The sequence below is a fragment of the Gordionus sp. m RMFG-2023 genome, chromosome 1 (assembly GCF_954871325.1).
Source record: "Gordionus sp. m RMFG-2023 chromosome 1, tfGorSpeb1-WG-v2, whole genome shotgun sequence".
Lineage (NCBI taxonomy): Eukaryota > Metazoa > Nematomorpha > Gordioida > Chordodea > Parachordodidae > Gordionus > Gordionus sp. m RMFG-2023.
This window is the reverse complement of record NC_088775.1, coordinates 86,950,304-86,973,132: the sequence shown is the minus strand read 5'-3', so window position 1 is coordinate 86,973,132 and position 22,829 is coordinate 86,950,304. Positions and strand designations below refer to the sequence as shown.

Sequence of the window (22,829 nt, the reverse complement as noted above, 5' to 3'; positions counted from 1 at the left end):
TAAATTTTAAATCTGCACTAATCCTGCGTTGCGGCGATTGCCGTTCCTTATATATTTTTAGTTAACTAAAGTTTAACGAGCTGATCCTGCCAGGGGGCGTATGCCGTCCTTTTGAATTTTTTTAAAATTAGGACTTGAATTCGCAACAATCTGCGGTGCGGCATGTGCCGTTCCTTCTTTAACAAATTAATTTAGGATTTAAATCTGCCCTAAGTAGAGCGGCGAAGCTATCCCTAATTTATCCAATTAATTTAGGGCTTAAATCATACCTAATTCAGCGGTGCGGCTAATATCGTTAGATATTTTTTAGTTTAATATAGATGGTAAACCCGCCCTAATCCTGCAGTGTTAAGCATTCCGTTCAGTAGAGTTTTTTTGAGTTAACTAAAGTTTAAATCCGCACTAATCCTACGGTGCGGCTGTTGCCGTCTCGGTTAAATAAACGACCTACAAGGGGACTCCGGTCACCTTCTAATAATTTACCGATGGTACTTACCCTTTATTTTTTTGATAGTGTTTAGCACGATGACCAAAATGCTAACAAAATCTGGTCCCCCTATCACCCTCTCCGAAAATCCCGGACCCTCCACCTCCCTGTGACGGTATAACTGCCTACGGTCACTGCTCTAAATATTTCAGAAAGAAAGAAAGTCAAAATGGATTCAATCAAAAAATAAACCAAAGCATTATAATATTTATTTAGTTTGTTAAAAATTACTAAAAAAATTAAAAAATATTTTTAATATGATCAATATAATAAGGAAAAATATAAAATAATAACTAATATTTTCTAATTAAAAAAAATATTAATAATATATGAGGTCTAACATGAAGAACATTTAACATTATATGCCCAGTCACAAATTTGACTATCTTCGTTAAATTGTAAACCAGATGGGCAACTCATTATAGGATGGTTTCTAACTCGACAATCCACATATTTGCTGTTTTACGTTTTTTTTAAATCATTTAAAAATTATGTTAAATTTTAATGTTTATGTGCTTTTTTAAAATCATCTTAATAATCTTCAATATAAAATTTAAAAGAAATTAAAAAATTTCTTTAACATTTAAACCCCCCCCCCCTACCCTTATTAAATTCTTAAAGAAAAAACTAGCAGTTATTTATATTTAAATTGTTACTAAAAATATCGAATTTTTTACTTGCAATCCTTAGGATATTTGGCAAGTGAGTGACGATTACACATAGTATCAATATTATTGTTGCAACCATTATTATCTGTTGCAGCAATCGGATACGTCTGCTGCTTATGTGGGGTTGTTTTTAATGGGTTTGTAATAGATAAATTGTAATTCCCTCCTCTGCAATAAGAAATCATTTTATTTTTGATAAACTGACCTAGAACCTGGGTCTTATCCTGTGATATTTCCCAAATCATCACTCCTTGATAGTTGTTGTGACACATCCATTGAATCTAATTTTGAATATGTTAAATACGAAAGTAATGTCATAGAATATTTTATTTAATCAGATATTTATATAGAATTAGTAACAATTTTCTCACAATATTTTATCGTTTCATTATTATAACCTTAGTTTCTAGACTCTTCTCGTTATCGTAACTCAGCCAGTCTACACCTTTAACAGCGTAAGGAACTTTAGCTATGTCATCCCAATATTGGGTCCAAGCTTCAATATTTATCTTTTTTATAAAATTTATTAGAATGAATCATGATTTTAAAACAATATAATACTTTTAATATCGATTTACATCATTCAATGCCAAGATTCCATCACCAGATCCAACTCCAACTGATGGTGCTCCAACTCTAAAATTGTTTGAATCTTGCAATCTCCAAGTACGACCATAAAATGGCAGCCCAATTACAATTTTATCACTTCTAAGACCTTTCTTTATCCATTCGTTCACGCTACCTTTCTGAAATTTTTTTTCAAAAATATCTTTTTGTTCTCTTATTATTGTATTACAATCTAATAAATTGTTGATTAATATGAGATTACAATTGTGAGGAGTCCTGAGCCAAATAGAGGCGCGTTATGACCAGTATAACTTTCCCATCCGGATCCATGAAAATTGTATGTCATCAACAATGCATAATCTAGATATCTTTATATTAAAAGTAAAGAATAATTTATATACTTATATTATTCATGGCAAAATAAATTTCAAAATAAAGTCAGAAAAGATATAGATATTGGTTAAAGATAATTTCAATAGAATATTTGTTTTTTTACTTATTCATTGCGACTTCATCGAATCCAGCAAACTTTTGAACACCAACAGGAACTGCTGACATAATTAATAGATTTGATCCTAGTATTTGACGCAAAGTCTAAATTTATATTAAATTAATTAAAATTATTTTAAAAAATATCACTCTCAAGATCATGACTATAAATTGAACTAGACTATGACAATATCTCCAAAAAGATAGTAGCTTTAAAAGGTCACCTACATGGAAACTGTAGTTCTGAAAAGGATAGAACGATTTATGACGAAATAAAACGAATAGAAACAGATGAATAGGCTAAATTGCAATAATTTCCCATCTTGATATAAAAAATGTCTTCATTACATAAAGCTGTAACATTGTGATGAGTTTTCCGATAAATATGCAAAATTCCTAATTTACATAAATTAAGCTATGAAACCATCAATTCTACATTACAATGCACAATTTTATCAGCTCAAGGATTTTAGCAGGGCGGTCCTCTAGGTCAAAACTTATAATTCAGAATATAAAGACTAAATGTGGCCTTAGTATAAACATTTGATATTTAGTTGACGCTACACTCAGATTCAATAAACAAATAAACAAATTGATTGACAATATCACTCTTAGCCTTTACAACAATAAAACTTATCATTAAATATTTAAAAAATTTTAAATATTAAATTATCACTATGGCTTAATCAGAAGGAACATATAATATGACATCAAAACACAATATCTTAATCCTATCTTTCATGATATTTTAAACATTTCCAATCTTTACTGTTTCAGAAAGGACATTCTTATTTCAAAAAGTCTACAAAATAAAATTAAAATCCTTATTATAAAATTACTCTTCCAACAAATTCCGGAGAACTTGGTTTATATTCTCATTTACACCAATCTTTTCATTTATCATCTTCTATCAATGACCGAGAGCCCAATTTTAATAATCTAATTAAACCTTTGTTACTTAATTTCACGTTATCTAACTGATTGGCAATGTAACAGAGGGAATGAATTATCACACAAGCAGTTCATAAAAGAATTGAGGTGCAATTATAATGTTAAGCTTCATTGAACATTTATTTTGAACAGAGACATAAAATAGTTTAAAAACTTTCGTTCATTGGTTATGAACATGACTGATAATGAATGTCGAGGACTATCAAACCAAAACAATAAGATAACGTCTGATAGCCTCCAAAGATACGCATTGGCATTTAGGCTAGGAACTAAAATATTTAAACACAGCAATATTTAACCAAAAAGTATGACATTCAGTGTCTACATGAGAGGAAAATAGATAGGAGATTTGCCTATAGGAGGGTATAGAGTAATGCACACAATGCGAGGGGGAATTAGGGTTGATGGAAGGATAAATAAGCTAAGAAAAAAAAATAGTAAAGTAGCCTAATTTATGAATAAATTTATTTTTTTGGTTAATTAAATTTTAAAGCATTTATTCACATATATTCACATTTGTGAGAAATTTTAAGATTAAGGTTTGTTACAATTGGTTAATTAATTTACTTTATTTGTAATAAATATTCTTCTCCGCTAATGTGCAAATTAGAGAAATTGGTGACAAAAGAATGTTAAAGCGAATAGCGGGTATGGGCTGCAAAGATATATTCGTAAATAGATTTATGAGTTTGATGATTGTCCTTATATAAATTGATATAGCGGGTGATGTTGTCTAATAGGTGAAAAATATCTATATTGAGGGTAAAATAAAAAGAGAAGAAATATAAAACTAAAATAGCCGCGTATTATTAAAAATGTGAATCTATATGCATAAATGATTGTGCGAATAGTTATGAATCGAAACAAAGATTATTGGCAAAAATAGCTGTTGGAAATATAAAATTGCATCGAAAATGTAAGTTGTTGGTCTATAAATAAAATAATAATCATAATTCCTACCCAGAGATAAATTCATTGTTTTTATTTTTCTTAAATACAAGCTTTTCAACTACTAAAATTATAGTTTAGTCTTAACTATTTATGATAAAATATTTTAAAAGTAAAATAAGTAGAAAATAATATGCTTATTTTTGTATTTGTTGTATATGGTGCTTTTAGCTAGAAACGTACTTTTAATATCTTTTCATACTTGGCTTTATCGTTCCTATAAGGATATTCCCAATCAATATCAATCCCATGAAATCCGTATTGTTGTATTACAGTTTTACAGCTCATCGCAAATGTTTGGATCAAAGCATCTGTGCTGAGTTGACTGAATTAATGAAAAATAAATTTTTAATAAATTTTTATTTTAAAATTGTTTATGTTAAAATTGTTTAGGATATTCTTAATGTCTTCTTTACTCGAACATCCAACTCCAAATTGCACCTCCAACACTAGGCAAAATTTTTAAGTTAGGATACTTGGTTGCTAAATTCTTCAATTTTGTGAAATCATCTTTTACTTTTACAAATAAATATAATTATTATAAATAATGGATCTAATTATCATATATCAACTAAATTATTTATTATATCTAGCTTTAATTTTTTACATTATATTAATATGAATATGATATATTATTAAATAATTCACCCGTTGATTCAACTTTTATTTTTCCATCTGACCCTATTCCCACAAAGGCATAGAGTAAATGAGTCATCAGATCACCATTTACATTCGATATATCTAAATTCGCCTGATTCCAGGATGGTATGTAACTGACAATAACTTTGGAAGATGCTTATTTAAATTTTTTTTGGTTGAAATAAATATATATTAAAGATTTTTACAAAATTTTTATTTTACATTTGTTTTCTCGTCTCGAATTTTTAATATTATGTTCTATTTTTAATTTAATATCATTAAAAAAGGGTATTTCAGGGCTTTGGACTCTGTACTCACCTATTTTTTCACAAACTAATATATAACCACGAATTGTATCAAATATAACTTTTTCACAATTTTATTAGGAAATCTTTAATATATATATATATATATATTAATATTATACAAATTCTATACCATAGCTCATGACACCAGAAATAATAGCACATAATATAGAATAAAATTTTAAAATCATTATTTGAATGTGTATAATTTACTTAAAAATTTTAAAAAAATGGGACAAATTATATTTCTAATACATGTTTTCGCGACAACAATACTTAATAAAATCAAATGTGTAATTTTATTTACACAGTTTGCCATTCATTCAAAAATTTAAAAATTTTGTCTTCCAAAATATGCAAAAAAATAAATAATATAAATAAAATTATTATTATTTTTCGTGCAATTTTCTTTCCTCCTTTTAGACTTTCTTTAACTCCATAATGAGGAAATATATGGCTGAGAACACTTCTATACGCTAACAACGCAAATTCGCCGTGAATTCGTACTAATTATGAACAGGGTTGCCATGTCTCCCCCCATCAGCTGGAGACTCCCGACATTTTTTAGTTTACACGCAGACCTCTCTCTCCCGCAAAACTACCGCAAATGGAAACCTCCCGCAAAAATCTACCGCAATTTTTTAATTTCTCCAGCAATTTAAAAAAAAGTATTTTAACGTTTTTAATTTATAAATAATAAATTTGAGAGACATTAATTGATTATTTTTATATTTTTTTAAAATAAATTTTATATATCGAAAAACATGTCTAGTTTGTAAATTTCTTTCAATCCTGTTTTATTTTTATCCAATAATAATTCAACATCATTTCATTCATATAAGTCAGTACAGGGGAGTATATCAACATCGATTGCAATACAAAATAAATAATACAGATGCAACTACATTTGCGGAAATTGTATATATCTATCATGCATGTAGTTCAACATTCTCAGAGCTATATCACAATGTGGGTCGAATTTTTTTCTCATGATATTTAACGACTTCAATATTAGTGCAAACCTTACTTGTGGCAGAACAACAATTAGCAAGGCTATCACAAGGGTTTTAGTATCTGAATCCTAGAGGTCAATTCTAGACGATTTGAAAGATGGGCATTCATATGCAATTCTATTAGATACATCTAATAAGGGAACTATTAAAACATTTCCCTCGATCCTTCGCCATTTCAACAAGAATAAGAACATTTCAATAAAACTGTTAAAATTTTTCCTCGGATAGTAAAAAATTCAACAATGTAGCTAGCCACATAATGGTAAATATAGCTGATATCAATAATTTGCATGTCAGCTTTCGCGCTGATAATGCCTCTGTAAATTTTGGCAAAAACCAAAGTTACCGAATTGAGGCAGCACAATAATGAATTAATACCAATTGGCTGTATATGCCATATCTACATAATTCTTGCAAGAAGGCAATGAATGTACTATCTGTGGATGTCGAAATAATTGTGATGAAATGTTTTAACGAATTTAGTTCATCAACTAAAAGAGTTAATGAATTAAAAGAGTTGGTGAAGTGGTCTGACTTGGAATGGTGGGAGTTGTTGCGATATATACCTATCAGGTGGTTGTCATAAATACCTGCCATCGATAGAATTTTAAAATTAACCCTTAAAAACTTCTTAAATAGTAATTTTAAAAGCTGTCCTAAAATTTTGAAAATTTTATTCGAGTATGAAATGGAAGAAGCATATTTGCGATTCGTTTCACATGTAGGAAATCTACTTCATTCAGTTAATATTTAGTTGTAATAAGAATATTCTTTATTAAAAAAGATTCACAAAATTATGCTACAGTTCTGATCATCTCTACAGTTAAAAATTGATAATAAATTTTATGGCGCTATTGCTAAAAATATTATATTAAAATGTTCAAATAATACTCTAATTAATACATTTTTTTAAATGAAGCAGATATTTTTATTAAGACAATTTTAGAATATTTACAATCAAAATTTGATTTTAATAACTCTATTTAAAAATGTATAAATATTATGACTTTGGAACAGACCATCAATTGATGGTTTTTATAATTTAATAAATATATTAAAAATACCGAAAGACATTGATGTCTTGTTTGAGGAGATTGTAATTCTCTCTATTTTTTATGATTCGCCAAAATACTTAAAGTTAGAAGGTCTAAAAGCAGAGGAGGAATGGGTAGAATTTTTTCGTAATAACGATAAATCCCCATGCTTGGAAAAAATATGCGAGTATTCTTCTCCTTACCTCATTCTAATGCCTCATCCGAGCGCATTTTTAGCTTGATGAGGACTGCCTGGAAAAAGGAGAGAAATCGGATTGCTTTAACAACATTAGAGGCCGAACCAATGGTTAAATAAATATATAATATGTCATGCCAGGAATTTTATAAATATCTCAATAACGACGGTAAACATTTAATTCTATTATTTAAATCTCAAATAAACTATAATTAAGTTTTAGTAATGGCGTTATAAAATTTATTGTCAATTTTTAACTGTAAAGATGAACACATCTGCAATATAATTTGGTGAATCTTTTAAGATTTTTCTGATTTTCAACTACACATTAACAGCATGTAATAGATTTCCTACATGTGAAATCATTCCTAAATATACCTCTGCCATTCATTATTGAAAAAAATTTTCAAAATATTAGGACAGCTTTTATAATCTTTATTTATGAAATATTTTTTTAAATGTTTATAAAATTTTAAAATTCCGATGGCGGGTATTAGGAACATATCAAAACCAACATTGTGCTGATTCAATTCTGTAAATACACTCTGTTTTTTACCAAATTCACTGAGGCAAAATCAGAAAGCTGACATGCAATTTATTTATAATCTCGAATCTGCTATATTTACCTTTATATGGTTAGCTATGTCTTTGGATTTTTCACTATTTGAGGGGAAAAAATTTAATAGTTGTATTGAAACGACCTTAATTTTGATGAAATAGCGGAGGATCAAGGGAAATATTCTTATTAGATGCATCTGTTAGAATTGCATATGTATGCCTATTTTTCAATTCGTCAAGAATTTACCTCCTGGATTTAGGTCCTAAAACATTGATGATAGCCTTGCCCATTTTTGTTCTACAAGTATAGTTTTCATTTATATTAGTCGTTAAATATTATGGAAAAAGATTCTACCAACATCGTGATGATAAGTATCTCTGTGAATGTTGTACTACAAGATAAGTGATTACAATTGCCGCAAGTAGTTTCATCTGTATTATTTCTTATTTTTGGAAAACCTTATTATGTATTTAAACGTGATACGTTATAATTAAGCGCCTATCCCTATAATGTTATACACACACACGGTAGATTTCCAATTGCGGTCGTTTTGCGAAACATTCGCAAAATTTTATCTTGTTAACATTCTTTTATATTTAAAAAAGATCGTTGGTTTTTTTTTATAAATTAATATATTTTAACAAATCAAGATGTTATTTTATTTTAAAAAATAGTTACCGACTTTGTATTTATATAAACTAAATAAAAAATAATAGGCGGATAATTAAGTCAATTCAAAATCCCGGCTAAGGCCAAATATTTTTTTTAGCAATTTTTATATTTCTATCGCAATTTTTATATTTCTCCCGCATAATACCAAATTTCTCCCGCAATTTGAAAATTTTGACCTGGCAACCCTGCTTATGAATGCAGGGTCCCCTCGTTCACATTAGCTCGAAATACGGTAGAAAATTCAAAAATACCGTATTTTTTTTTATAATTCGCCACAATCGCACTTAACTATGAATGTGTATCTTGCACGGTCAATTAGTAATATACAGAATTACCTAAAAATAAATTACACATATTTATCAGTCAAAACTGACTATTTATCCTATTTAAAAGAATTAAAATATTAAAACGTTCAAATCAGTTCACATCTTTAAAGGTTCTGTTCAAATTAGGATGAATTTTTTTAATGGTTTAGTTTGCTAAATAATAAGGGCTAATACTTGTTCAACAGTTTGATTCAGATTTGGTGGATTTTTTACGATTATTAATGCTCTATTTCCTTTCAAAAAACTAAATTTATTATACTTAATTTACTCATACGTCTACCCGGTAACCGGACATCCTGGAGTCTGCTAATTTATCATCCGATGATATCCTGAAACTAGAAACTTCAGTAACATCATGGAGTCTGCTAATTTATCATAAGATGATAGCCTGAAATTAGAAACTTAAGTACCTTGGTCTTTAGGCAAATGCTTAATTATACATCTCTTTCCAGAAATTGTTAATTCACCTAAGGTTGTTATTGCTGAGACAAAAAACTCGAAATTAACTAATTATGTTTTTATAGTTACACTTATGTTTTTATAGAATTGACCGTTAATATTTTAATTTGTTAATAATGATAGTATGAATTTTCATAAAACATTCTCCTATAATGCTCAAATTCAAAAATAACACCTATAGGAAAGATAAAGGCACTATAAAATGATAGTAACCCTTCTCTTAATTACAACTTTTATAGGGTTTTGGTCCCACCTACCCGTCTTAACATTAATAACATGAATACTACTAATAACATCCCTATCAGGAAACTTTGGAGTATTTTCATATATAAACCCTTGGTTAAACATAACCATTATAGCTATAGAAAACAATAGTTTATTTTTGTTTAACCTCCCCCCCCCCTCATTTTTTATCTTCTTATTTATTGTGAGTTGATATAGTTTATAAATAACAATATAGTTATATTTTGAACCAAATAATTTAAAATTCATTTTAATTTTTATATGGCTAACTTATTTCAAAAAGAAAACTATAAAAAAATCTATCTTGGTTATGGCTATTCATCATAGTCCTTTTATATAAAACAGCTATTTAATGGTAGCAATTTTGTTAGCTAATAGTCAGAAAAACTTTAGCTTTAACAGATTAGCCATTTCCTCATATATATAGAGAACACACTATATATTAAATATACAAATGTTAATAGGCATAACCATGATTAAGATTACTTAGTTACATTAGTAAATTTTATTCATATCAACCGGATCTGAATTAACGTTATTTGAAAAGAAAGAGACATTTTTGAAGTCCTTAATTAAGTATTAATTTAAAATAATGATATTGTAGTTAAACCATCTGGCCTCATATCATCATCAGATGACAAATTAGTAGACTCTATGTTTGGTATTCGTGCCAACGCAAGAATAAATTAATTATAATAATGGAAAATAATTAATTTAATTTAAAATTATGAAAGAAAAGGATTAATAATAATGGCGAAATAATCTAGAGATTTAAACCGAACATATATAACTGTTAAACCTGTATTATCCTCTATTATTTACCAAATCCTACCCTGAACCAACCTGAACTTTAAAAAAAGACCGTGAATCGGTTTGAACCTTGAGATATTCTAATACCTTTAAAGAGAACTTATAATCAGTTTTGACTGATAAGCATGAATATTATTGAATTCAGTTATTTTTGATATATTTGACGAGTGAGCTACCCATAGTTTTAGAAGCCTTCTTTATCATAACATTTATTCTTTCTCTTTGCAGATATAATTTTGATAGAGAAGAATCTTTAAAATAAAATTATTATTTTCTTCGCCTCAAAAATATTTTTCAGGGAATACCACCTAAAATTTATAACTAAAATAGGATCCAGTTTCGGACACCTTGGGAAAAATTTTAATGCAAAAAAACCTTTTTTTATTAACTAAAAGTAAAAAATAAAAAGTAATAAAAAGTGTTGTAGATTATTAGATTATTTTTTTTAAAATTAATTAATTTATGTTCCACACATTAAAATTCATACTGCGAACAATTTTGAACCCTTGGACTAATATTTAAAATTCGGGCCGGGTCGGGTCGGGCCTTGAAAATATTTCTTAATATATCTAAATTTATCAATTTTATATTGAATTTTTTATGTAAAATAAAAATATTTTATTTTATTTGTAGAACTAGAAAATATGTCTTTTATTTTGAGCAATTATAAAATTAATTTCTATATTTAAATAAATTCGGGCCAGGCCGGTCTTGATAATTTTTAAAAAAAAATTTTAGGTCAGGCCGGGCTTGTAAAATTGGCCCGATGCAGGTCACTAATAAAAAGTCTTCTTAGGCATAAATTTTATTTTTTCGCCTTGTAGATATAATTTTACAGAAGGCAATCTTTAAAAAAAATATTATTGCATTCGCCTCAAAATAATTTTTAGAGAATGGTGATAAAATATTTTTTTTAAAAAATGAGTTTTTCTAAACATATATTATTTTTCACATAATATTTACATCAGTAAGGAGATCGAGGCACATAGAGTCTTAAATCCTTAATTAATTTCCAAAAATAGTCTAATATGTCGCCCTTAATTACTCGTCAAACGAAGCGGGTACAAAATTATCCAAAACATTATAATATTTATTTATATTTTGTTATAATATATCATTAAAATATTTTTTCTTTCATCTAAATAATATGATTATTATAATAAGAGTAGAAGAAAATTTTAAATGTAATTTAAATCGAAATTATAATATATATCCTTTTTCTAAATCTAATATTGAAAAAAAAAACTCAAAAATGTTTAATTAATAAAAATGTAATATATAAATGTGTGAGGGCTCACACGGAATACAGTGAACATTCTTTTCAAAGTCACAATATTCGTTAGCTTCGTCAAATTGTAAATCGGGTGGGCAACTCATTAATGTACTTTCGACAATCCACCTATTTGCTGTTTAAAACGTTTTTTTAATCATTAAAAAATAATCTTCAATATAATAGTTTTATAATATTATTTATTTTCGGATTAATTTTCTTTATCTACCTTTTTACGAACCGAAGTTATGCTTAACGGTTCGAAACCCTGTGTATATGCATTTCTTAAGAATATTTTTTTTGAACAGTTTTATTTTGTCAACACATACTTATTTTATAGTAATCATTTAAGATTTTAATTCGAAGAAATTAAGGAGGAAATTGTATTTTAAAAAACCGGGGAAGATTTACCAAGAATATGTAAGAAAAAAACATTTTTTGGTGAGGAAAGAAAAATTGATACGTGGAAAAGATAGGGAATATTCTTTAGGCAATTAAAAAAGGATTGAATCAAGTTTTCAAAAAAAATTTTGGCAAAAAAAATTAAGGTTATCGCCATTAAGAAGAGATGCACATATGTCTTTTAAAAAAATTTTTTGTAGTAACTTTAAAAAAATTAATTACGTTTTTTTTTTTGAAAATAAAAACAACCAGTTATAATACTGATTTTCTAAAACGGGCAGGCGTCAGACGGGAGTCACGTTCTTTTACCAAAGCGGAAAATCAAATTGTGCCGAATGAAATCTTACTATTTAATAAATAAAAGATAATACATAGAGCCCTAACCCCTAAAATAATTTTACATGGGATTTATTTTATATAACGGGAATCGTTATATTTTTTGCGTTAAATGTTCGGAAATTTCTATTTTTCAAGTAATTTTATTTCAGGATTAGGGGAATTATTTTCCTTCTTATTCTTGTTAAGATCTAATTAAATTGAGGGGTTTTTTTTCCATTCCTAAGATTTAATTTCAGAAGGATTTTTATTCTTCTGAAATTTACAAGTATATTTATTTTCTGACGAATGATTTATCAGGGAAATTTCTTGTTTAAATTTATTTCCTGGGAGTTAATTTCCGGGGTGTTTTTTTTCCTTACTAAGCATTTCATTTCATGTTTTTTTATAAGGGAAAATAAAAATTTTTAATATTATAAAAAATAATTGTTTACTTATAATAAATATTACATGTACATCTTACTTACGATAATATTTTGGATAATTTGTTTTATTACTCATATTTTTATTAGGGAAATTATTTTCATTCTTATTCTTGTTGATCTAATAAAATTGGGGGGTTCCAGGGAAATTTTTTTCCTAGATTTAACTTCAGAAGATTTTTATTTCACTGAAATGTTTATCAGGGAAATTTCTTGTTTAAATTTATTTCCTGGAAGTTAATTTTCGGGGTGTTTTTTTTTCTTTACTAAACATTTCATTTCATGTTTTTTTATAAGGGAAAATAAAAATTTTTATTATTATAAAAAATAATTGTTTACATAATAAATATTATATATACATCTTACGATAATATTTTTGATAATTTGTTTTATTACTCATATTTTTATTAGGCACGTATAAAATTAAATATTTTCAGAATTATTTCTAAGAATTATTATAAACTTAGGTAACTAGAAAATATTTTTTTTAATTGCTTCAAATATATTTTAGACTTAACTTGCGTTCGCCTTCTACGTTCATTGATAAAAATCGAAGCGAACTTTTGTTTGGCAAAATATTTGACAATTTAATTCAATCTCTTTTAAATTAGCTAAAGAATCTTCCCATACATTAATTTTTTATTCCTCACCAAAAAATGTTTTTTTTAACCTAAATTCTTGCACATCTTTAAATCTTCCCCGGCTTTTTAAATGTAATTTTCTCCTTATTTCCTTCGAATTAAAATTTTGAATGATTATTACTATAAAATAAATATGTGTTGACAAAAAAAATATTGTTAAGAAATGTGGCATACATATATATAAACCAGTAATAGATTTATTTAAGAAATAAATATACATAATTACCCATGTGATTGAGCTAATTTTTCAATGATTAAATCAATAAATTTGGTTTCGAATCCCATATAAATGTAAAGGTTTAACCCATTAAATTTATTTTCTATATAGTGAGGGGACATAATAATTATGATCTATTAGGAAATACTCTATTTCTTCTTTATTTGAACTAAAAAATTATCCAAATGAATAATGCTTTTAAAAATAAGAATTTTAACCATAACATTTGAGCCATTTGTCTTGATTCCAGTTGAGGCATGCCAATATTAAATTCTTAAATCTCTGATTTGAACAGAGAAATTGACGTAAATTTGTGAAATAAATCAACATTTAACTAATTACTTTCCCGATTTTTTGGTGTAAACTTAAAATCTATATCATTTGTTTTTTGAAAAAGGTCCTTTGCCATAAATACTAGTAAAAATTAGATTATTTGTTGCGCACATTTCTAATGCAAAGAAATTATAGAGTTTCAATAAGATTTTTTAAAAGTCATATTCCCATTTCATTAAAAAATGCCTCTTTATAAGCTATCGCTAACATCCCTAAAATTCAATCAATAAGTGTTGATAAAATTGTTAAATAAATATTATCAGAACTCCGAACATATATCCAAAAAATGTATATAGAAAATTTGAAATTAAAGGAGCATAAGAGTTTATATATAAATATATTGGCAGGCAGAAAGATGATGCTTATTAATTGTCTTCATTCAAAAGGCTTAATATTTTATTATCTATGTTCAATTTTGTTTCGTAGTTAAAGTTGAGTTAAAATGGCACAAGATTTAAATATAGAGTTAAAGATTAAGGTTATAAATTATTATTAACCATGAAATTTGATAAGAAAATAAAATTTAAACAGGAAGAAGTTTTATACGAAAATAATTTTGTTTACGATTTATTTTATTATGATGTATAGATATATGTTTTCGCAGAATTTTTCTATTAAAATATACCTAATCTATAACTATATCTAGTTCAATTTTATTTTAAATATAACTACCAGTAGTTTATATTTTTCACAAACATTGCATAATATTCTATTTTACGTGTATAATTTTAATATGGCTAACTTCTTCACGTGATTTTTTTTTTAAAATTACTATATAAAAAATTTATTTTGCCCTTTTTAGTATTTTGAAAAAAAAATTAAGGAAGATTCTTACATTCAAAAATTAAAGGTAAAATAAAAATGATATATTATTTCAAAAATTAAACTTAAAAGGATTTTAAAATAATTATTAAAAATTTTTACCTAAAAGATACTCCCTAACCCACCTCCTCTGTTGAATTTATGATAAACGTGTTATGTTCATGCAGCTGATTCTTAATAGCGATAATATTTAATAAAATTATTTTCTGCTTTTATAACCAATATTTACAAATAATCTTCTGCTTTATTAAAAAAAATTATATATTCTTCATCACCGCATCGTAACATATATTTTTTTAATTTTATCATGGCCTCCATATTTGTACAATTATTTATTAATATGATTTTACCGATGTTTTAATGTTATCACACGAACAATTTGTTAAAGATAGTTTGCATGCTTTGAAAAAAATGAAATTAGGGTTTATAGATGTTAAATTCGAAAATTGACTAGAACTTTCAGCAAAAAAGTTTCAAAAATGATTACAATCGAAAATGAAGTCCCCTTAAAACATTAGCTATTTTTTAAAATATATATAGCTCATAGATTTTGATTCTGAAAATGATAATTATTGGGATGAAAAATTTAAATTTAACAAATTGTGACAGAACACGATGTTATGAAAAAATTATTGGATGAATAACGATATGTTAAATTCGAAAATTGACTGCAATCATTACCAAAGGAAATGCCTAATTATTACATTATGCTGTAAAAAAATATATCCATGCAGCATATGAAACGAACGATCAGACTTTAAAAGCTTATTTGAGACTTGGAGATCATTTGGACAGAAATGACAAATACAATAGATATAAATAAAATTATAAACAAATGTGATTAAATGGAAATATGTCAATGAAAATTTTTTTGACTCAAGTTAAATTATAAATTTTATATTTTAATCTTTAGGAAAATTGAAAATATTTCTCACATTAATGATGCCAATTCTACAAAATCATTATCATTATTGGATCCAAATAAGAAAAAAAAATATATATATATATTTCTTTTAAATTTTACTACTCTCTTTATTTTACCTTCTTCCAAATTATAAAGTTACATATTATTTTTTTAATAACCTTTTATCTCTAACTACTATATTTTTTCTCCTCCATTTTTTTCTTACTTTAATTTATCCTCCATTTTTTATTTTTCTTTTATTTTTTTACTTTACCAAAAAATTTTTAAATTTTGAATTTTAAATAAACAATAAAATAAATAAATAAAAAAAAAATTTTCTAATTTAGAATGCTATTTATTTATTTTTTACATAAAAAACCTACATTTTTCAAAACACGTTTTTCTTTTCATAACTATATTTAGATCATGCTTTATTACTAATTTTCTACTAAAATTATATATCTTTTATTATCCACCATTTTTTAATTCTCTTTATTATCCAAATATTCCTAATTTATATGATTAATTTTATTATTCAAATTTTATTTCCAAATTGATTAACCATTTTTTAAATTAATATAATAATCACTTTTATATCATAAATAATAAATTTATTTTATTTAAAATTTATCATCTAGTCACCTATTGATTTAAACCTATTGGAAATCTTTAAGTATTTTTTATCATTTTTAAATAATTTATATTTAATATTCTCAAATAAAAAATAATAATATTAATAATTTTTTTGGTAGAAGGAACTTTTTTCTATTCTTTTATTCTTTCCTTTCCTTTGCTATACTCATTACTAACATATACAAATAGCTGGAATATAGTCCCACCCTTTTTTTTACTTTACTTCTGGGTTACAAGGTTTGTTGGTATCCTTGAGTAAAAAAATCGGCATAATTATATGAAGGAAAGGCCTTCATATAATTAATGTACGCTCACATTTGGGCAGGTCTATGACCAACGTGTTATTAAAGATTAAAGATTAAAAAGTATGATTTTACCTACAATTAATTTACTATAAATTCGCCTTCAAAACACTTTGTATGTATGTGTTTAATTTTATGAAACTTAATATTTTATTAAACAATATATTGAACTTAATATTCTCATTTAGAATTTAAATTGAGGTATTTTATTTTTTTTAAAATGAAATAGAAAATGATGTTAAATACTTTAAGTTTTTCTTTTATGCGGTCATCATTAGTGTAGCCACATAGTTTATTAAGTTTAGACAACCTTAGAGACCAGTCTAAAAATGATTCATCAACTCCCTGAGTTGCGCTTAAAAAATTGTTAATGATGTCGTTAATATTTTGGTTTGGTACTAAGTACCTTAATTTATTAAAATCCAAAAAATCAATGCGTGCATAAAGACCTAATTTTATCGCACACGTCATCTGTTAAATTATAAAGTAATATATTTATATTAACAGAGTCAGATGATGTGCTGTTTGCAAAATAATTAAGTACAATGCCAATTTAGGCTTCTATCTCAGACAGCGCTTTTCTATTGATATATGCAAATCTAACTGCAATGACATCCACGGCTCTCTTTCTTGACCTCCTCCCACCCAACATACAATTTACTATACTAATCTTTTTATTTATTTATTATACAGTTTTTTATATAGATTTTAATTTACAAATAGTTTACATGATATTTTTAATATATATTTTCAAATTACGTATATATGTTTTACTTTTAACGTTCAGTGTATTATTTTAAAATTGTGATATAGTTTTATATAAATCTATGATATTCCTAATATATTACTTTAAAAATAAAAAATTTATATATATTATTAATATCTCCATGTTCTTTTGGGAATTTGTATGACAGGTCTGTTATGGCTATCAATTTATCGTCCATGATATATAATTTTTACAAAATTTTTATTTACGTTTGATTAATTTTCCTGATAAATATTTTCACAGTATTTTCAAATAAGTGACACATTTAAATTTATAATTTAACAAAAACGCTAAATATATTAAGGAATATTACAATCTTCTGATTTCATCAGATTCGAATAGTGTATTTAATCTCTTTTTGTTTTACAACAATTTTTAAAATTTTATTGTGTTCTGTTTCACCTGTTTTTAGTCTTTTTTCTATATTTTTTTTCTTTTAACAGTAGCTTGTTTGAATTTATTGATATGATTTTTTGATTTTTGGTATAGTTCATTTAATTTATCTTCTTGGGAACTTTGAGATTGAACTTCTATTTTATCTTATTGATTTAAAAAAAATATATATATAAATCGTTATTATATAACTTTTTTAATTGACAATTGTCATATGTAATATTTGACACCTAGAACCCTTGGACCCTCCACTTTTAGAAAGAGTCAGGGTTCGGGTACTGCTAAAATACGAGGGTTAAGGGTTCGGGTTCACATCCCGATTGTAATGATCGATATTCTAGATAAATGTATATTACCCATTGTACATTGAAACTGGGTGGCCGAAGATATTAGAGGAAATTCTAAAACCGTTTTTTTCCAGCACCGAAATGAACTCACGATGGGAGCAGGGTGAATTTAATGGGAATTAAGAATCATAATTCCATAAAAATTACAAGTAAATATTTTGTCTTTTTTTTACATACGGAGTATCAGGGTTACACCAAACTAAAATTATTGCCCCTCGAGGCCGAATATTAACGAAGACATTGAAGTACATGGTAAGAATTGAGAATTATGTTAAACAATAACCCTGGTGGTAAAACGATTATAAGGAAATGACCCTCCGCAGGGGAAGCCCTGATCTAACAATTCCTGTGGTATAATAAACCCTATATTTGGGCTATTACCCCTGAAAGAGTTAGGATTTTGATACAAGTTGACCGAAGGTGAATTACAGGGTTTCCCATTCAAAAAAGGAAAAGATCCAAACAAAAAATAAAAAGTATCAATCAATAAAGGAAAAGTGTCAATCGAAAAAGGAAAAATTTTTTAAATTTTTTTGTCAATTTTATTTTTTAAATTTTTTTGTCAATTTTTATTAAATTGTTCTTTATTTTTGTTATTCCTTCTTAATTTATTTCTAAATTTTTGATTTCTTTACATTTTTTTCTTACTGATCTTTTCTCAATTTATTTCTAACTTTTTGCGATTTTCTTTACTTTTATTTTTCTTACTATATCTTCTCTCAATTTATTTTTCTTCTCATTTTTGATAATTCTTTTGTATTTTTAAAAATAATTAATAAATTTTGGTCCATTTTTTTAACAATTCTTTGCGTTTTTTTTCATCATACATACAATATTCTTTTTATGATTTTTTCACTGTAATTTTTACATACATTTCTAACCTTTTCAATCTCTTTAAGTCATTTTTAATCTTTATTTTATTTGAGCACTTCTCAATTTTTTTCTTCTCATTTTTGATAATTTTAAAAATCTAAATAAATATAATTTTCTGAATCACATCTCGTAAGATAGGAGAAATTATGATTCATTCATCATCAAATAAAGGTATAATTTATTATCCATCCATCATTGAATTTTATTTTTTCCCTTTACTTTCACCTTTTCTGGTGGTAAGTTCCTTCAACTCGCAACTTTATTACTCATACTATCTATTTTTATATTTCTGATTGATTCCATTTGGATCTCCCATCGTTATCGAGAACATTGTATCTTGGTCTCACACTATCAATATCTACAGATATCCAACGTATTCCTCGCACCAAAGCATCAATATCGACAGATATCCCACCAGAGTATTCTTATCGATTCCATTGTAAGCTTTATCTCCCACCGGTGTATCAATCCCGATGGATCTCATACCGGAGTATCGTTATCAAGTCCATTGTAGCTTAGTATACATTGTGCTCGAACGGCCCCCTAGGTCACAATCATCCTAACGCTGACCAAGAGATCGTTATCATCCTTGAATGACCACGAGTTCAGCTGGCCATCTTATTTGGTTTATTGGAAAAGTATCCTAGCACCCGGCTGTCCAAGCCTTTCGGTGTGGTATTTCTCAGCTCAGAAAATTATCTTATCATATGTCTGTACAGATCCATCATCGAAGAAAAACCCGAAACGATTTACAAGCATTCATCATGTACCATTAGGCCACCCCAGCGATTGAATAAAGAATAAAATTCTGATTCCCGTTGACAGGCTATAGCTAGTAACTTATATTTTTGATAATGGTTCTTAAAAAAATCCCTAAAATATATGTAATTTAAGGCAAGGTCACAATAAGCATGATTTTTTTTTGTTATTTATACTAAAATAATGGTTTAAAATTTGCTCCATATATACACTTCACAATGGCTCTCTTTATTTCTTGGTGTCCAACGATTTGTAGAATCCAGCAATTATTAAAAAAAATTTTTTTCAAATGATTTAAATTAAGGCATATCTGTGATTTGCTCATTCCTTTAAGTTTAAATAAAGTGAGATGGAAAATGAAATAATTCAGTTATTGAAATTAGGGACCTTCACGGGGCCTTAATTTATTCATCAGCCTCCAGCCCAGGCCAGTAGTAAAAATAAATAATTTGCAGGCCCATTCCATATTTAATTAAAAATATTCAAACCCAAACCCATCATAAGTTTCAAAAATTTTGCCCAAGCCCATATCCAAAAATTTAATTTAATACTTTAAATGAAAATAAACAATATTTAAGTGTATTTAGGCAATCACTTTGTTTACAATACTGAAATATCATTAGAAGAAAAAAAAATGCAAAATTTTTTTAAGTTAATCACAATGAAAATTTTTTAGGCTTTTTATCAAAAACCAGCCCAGGCACATATGTAAATATATTATTTATGCTAAAAAAAGGATTATTATTTCCTCCATATATACACTTCACAATGGCTTCCTTTATTCCCTTGTATCCAAAAATTTCTTGAATCCAACAATTATCATAAATTTATTTAAAAAATTAAATTATTCGAAGTCACCCTCGTTCTTCTCAAATATTATTTTGAGACTTGTCCTATTTCGTTTTAATTTGTCTAAAATAATCATTTCTTCTTTTTTATTTATGAGTTAAAGTTTTTAAAAGTATTGCGTTTCGTTTTTAAAATTTTAAACTTCTGCAATGGATTTTGATTCAATAAATAATTTTTCTTCGATTATTTCATCATCACTCATGTCTTGTTCCGTTTTTCTCTTTGGCCCATTGATCTAAAAAAAATATATATATAAATATTGGAATGAAAAAAATTATATTAATTAACTATTGGTAAAGAGGGTCCTGGAATCATTTTTGGATGTTTCTTGGTCTATCGACTTGCTTTTTGTAACTTTGTTTTATAATTGATTTTATTTTTTATAGAAATAGTAGTTGTACATTTACTAAAAATAAAATGATCTTCAAAGATCGTAAAAAATGTAGATTTTTTTTTATTAAAAATTTTGAACAACGATCTACAAATATCGTGATCTTATATTTTGAGCAGCGATCTTCAAGATCTAGATCTTTGTTATTTTTGACCAACTATCTTCAAAGATCTTTATATTTTAAAATGTTATAGTAAATTATTATTTTTATGATATTTTTTTTGAAATAAATGGGTTAGAACAAAGTTATAAGAGCAATAAATAAATCATCACCAAAAAATTAGATAACAGAATAGAAAAAAATCTATCTAATGAAGATAATGCAGCTAACAATTCGACATATTAAGTTAATTAATATAATTATTTTTCATTCCAATATTTTAATATATATTTTTTTAAATCAATAAGGTAAAATAGAAATTGAATGAGAAAGCAGGGGCGAAGTAATACAAACCCTCTACAAAACTTCTAAAGACTATATAAAAGAATTTAAAATTATTAGCAAAAAGAGAAAATTGTAATTATCTAATAAAATAAAATGCACAAAGAATGAGGAAAATAAAATTTTATATAAAATTAATAAAAATAAAAAATTCCTACAAACACTCTTTGAGAGTGATACAGAGGATGAAAAATAAACAATAACCACCGAACCACCGATAATGCAGCAAATATGATTAAATTAATTAAGCTATTAATACATCACGATGAAGAAGCTGAGAGCCTTAACGATTGTTTATATAATGATGATATAGATAATGCATAATTTAAATAATAACAATGATATAATCGATGATAATATATATATATAACAAAAGAAGACATAGTTACAACAATAACAATAATTCTAATTATAAATCTATTTTTCTTCCTCTGTATTAGTGTTGTTAAACGGCTCGTTTTGAGCCGATTTTTTAAAACGGCTAACTTAATATTTTAGCCAGAAAAATATTGCCTAAGCCTCAAGATTCCGAAAATATATGTAAAGACCTTTGTTCCTTCTTTAAGCAAAATATTCAGGCTTACGTAATATTTTTCTGGATAAAATATTGAGTTTTAAAAATCGGCTCAAAACGAGCCGTTTAACAACACTACTCTGTATCACTCTCAAAGAGTGTTTGTAGGAATTTTTTATTTTTATTAATTTTATATAAAATTTTATTTTCCTCATTCTTTGTGCATTTTATTTTATTAGATAATTACAATTTTCTCTTTTTGCTAATAATTTTAAATTCTTTTATATAGTCTTTAGAAGTTTTGTAGAGGGTTTGTATTACTTCGCCCCTGCTTTCTCATTCAATTTCTATTTTACCTTATTGATTTAAAAAAATATATATTAAAATATTGGAATGAAAAATAATTATATTAATTAACTTAAGATGTCGAATTGTTAGCTGCATTATCTTCATTAGATAGATTTTTTTCTATTCTGTTATCTAATTTTTTGGTGATGATTTATTTATTGCTCTTATAACTTTGTTCTAACCCATTTATTTCAAAAAAAAATATCATAAAAATAATAATTTTACTATAACATTTTAAAATATGAAGATCTTTGAAGATCGTTGATCAAAAATAACAGACCTAGATCTTTGAAGATCGCTGTTTAAAATTTTTAAAAAATAAAACATCTTCAAAGATCACGATATTCATCGTTGTTCAAAATTTCTAAAAAATAAAAATCTTTAAATTTTACAATATTTGAAGATCTTTTTATTTTGAATAAATGTACAACTACTATTTCTATAAAAATAAATTCAATTATAAAACAAAGTTACAAAAAGCAAGTCGATAGACCAAAAA

General features: G+C 26.3%; 1 protein-coding gene across 1 annotated transcript; it reads right to left on the bottom strand.

Annotated features, from left to right (window-relative positions):
* Positions 1-823: 823 nt before the first annotated feature.
* LOC135930878 (acidic mammalian chitinase-like) lies at positions 824-6,664 on the bottom strand. The gene is made up of 10 exons (XM_065467675.1): positions 6,634-6,664; positions 4,759-4,905; positions 4,527-4,626; positions 4,294-4,435; positions 2,219-2,316; positions 1,985-2,090; positions 1,734-1,901; positions 1,554-1,664; positions 1,165-1,436; positions 824-944 (listed from the first exon to the last, which is right to left on the bottom strand). Exons 1-10 carry the CDS (start codon positions 6,662-6,664, stop codon positions 824-826), a joined length of 1,296 nt encoding a protein of 431 aa, XP_065323747.1.
* Between the last annotated feature and the right edge of the window lie 16,165 nt (positions 6,665-22,829).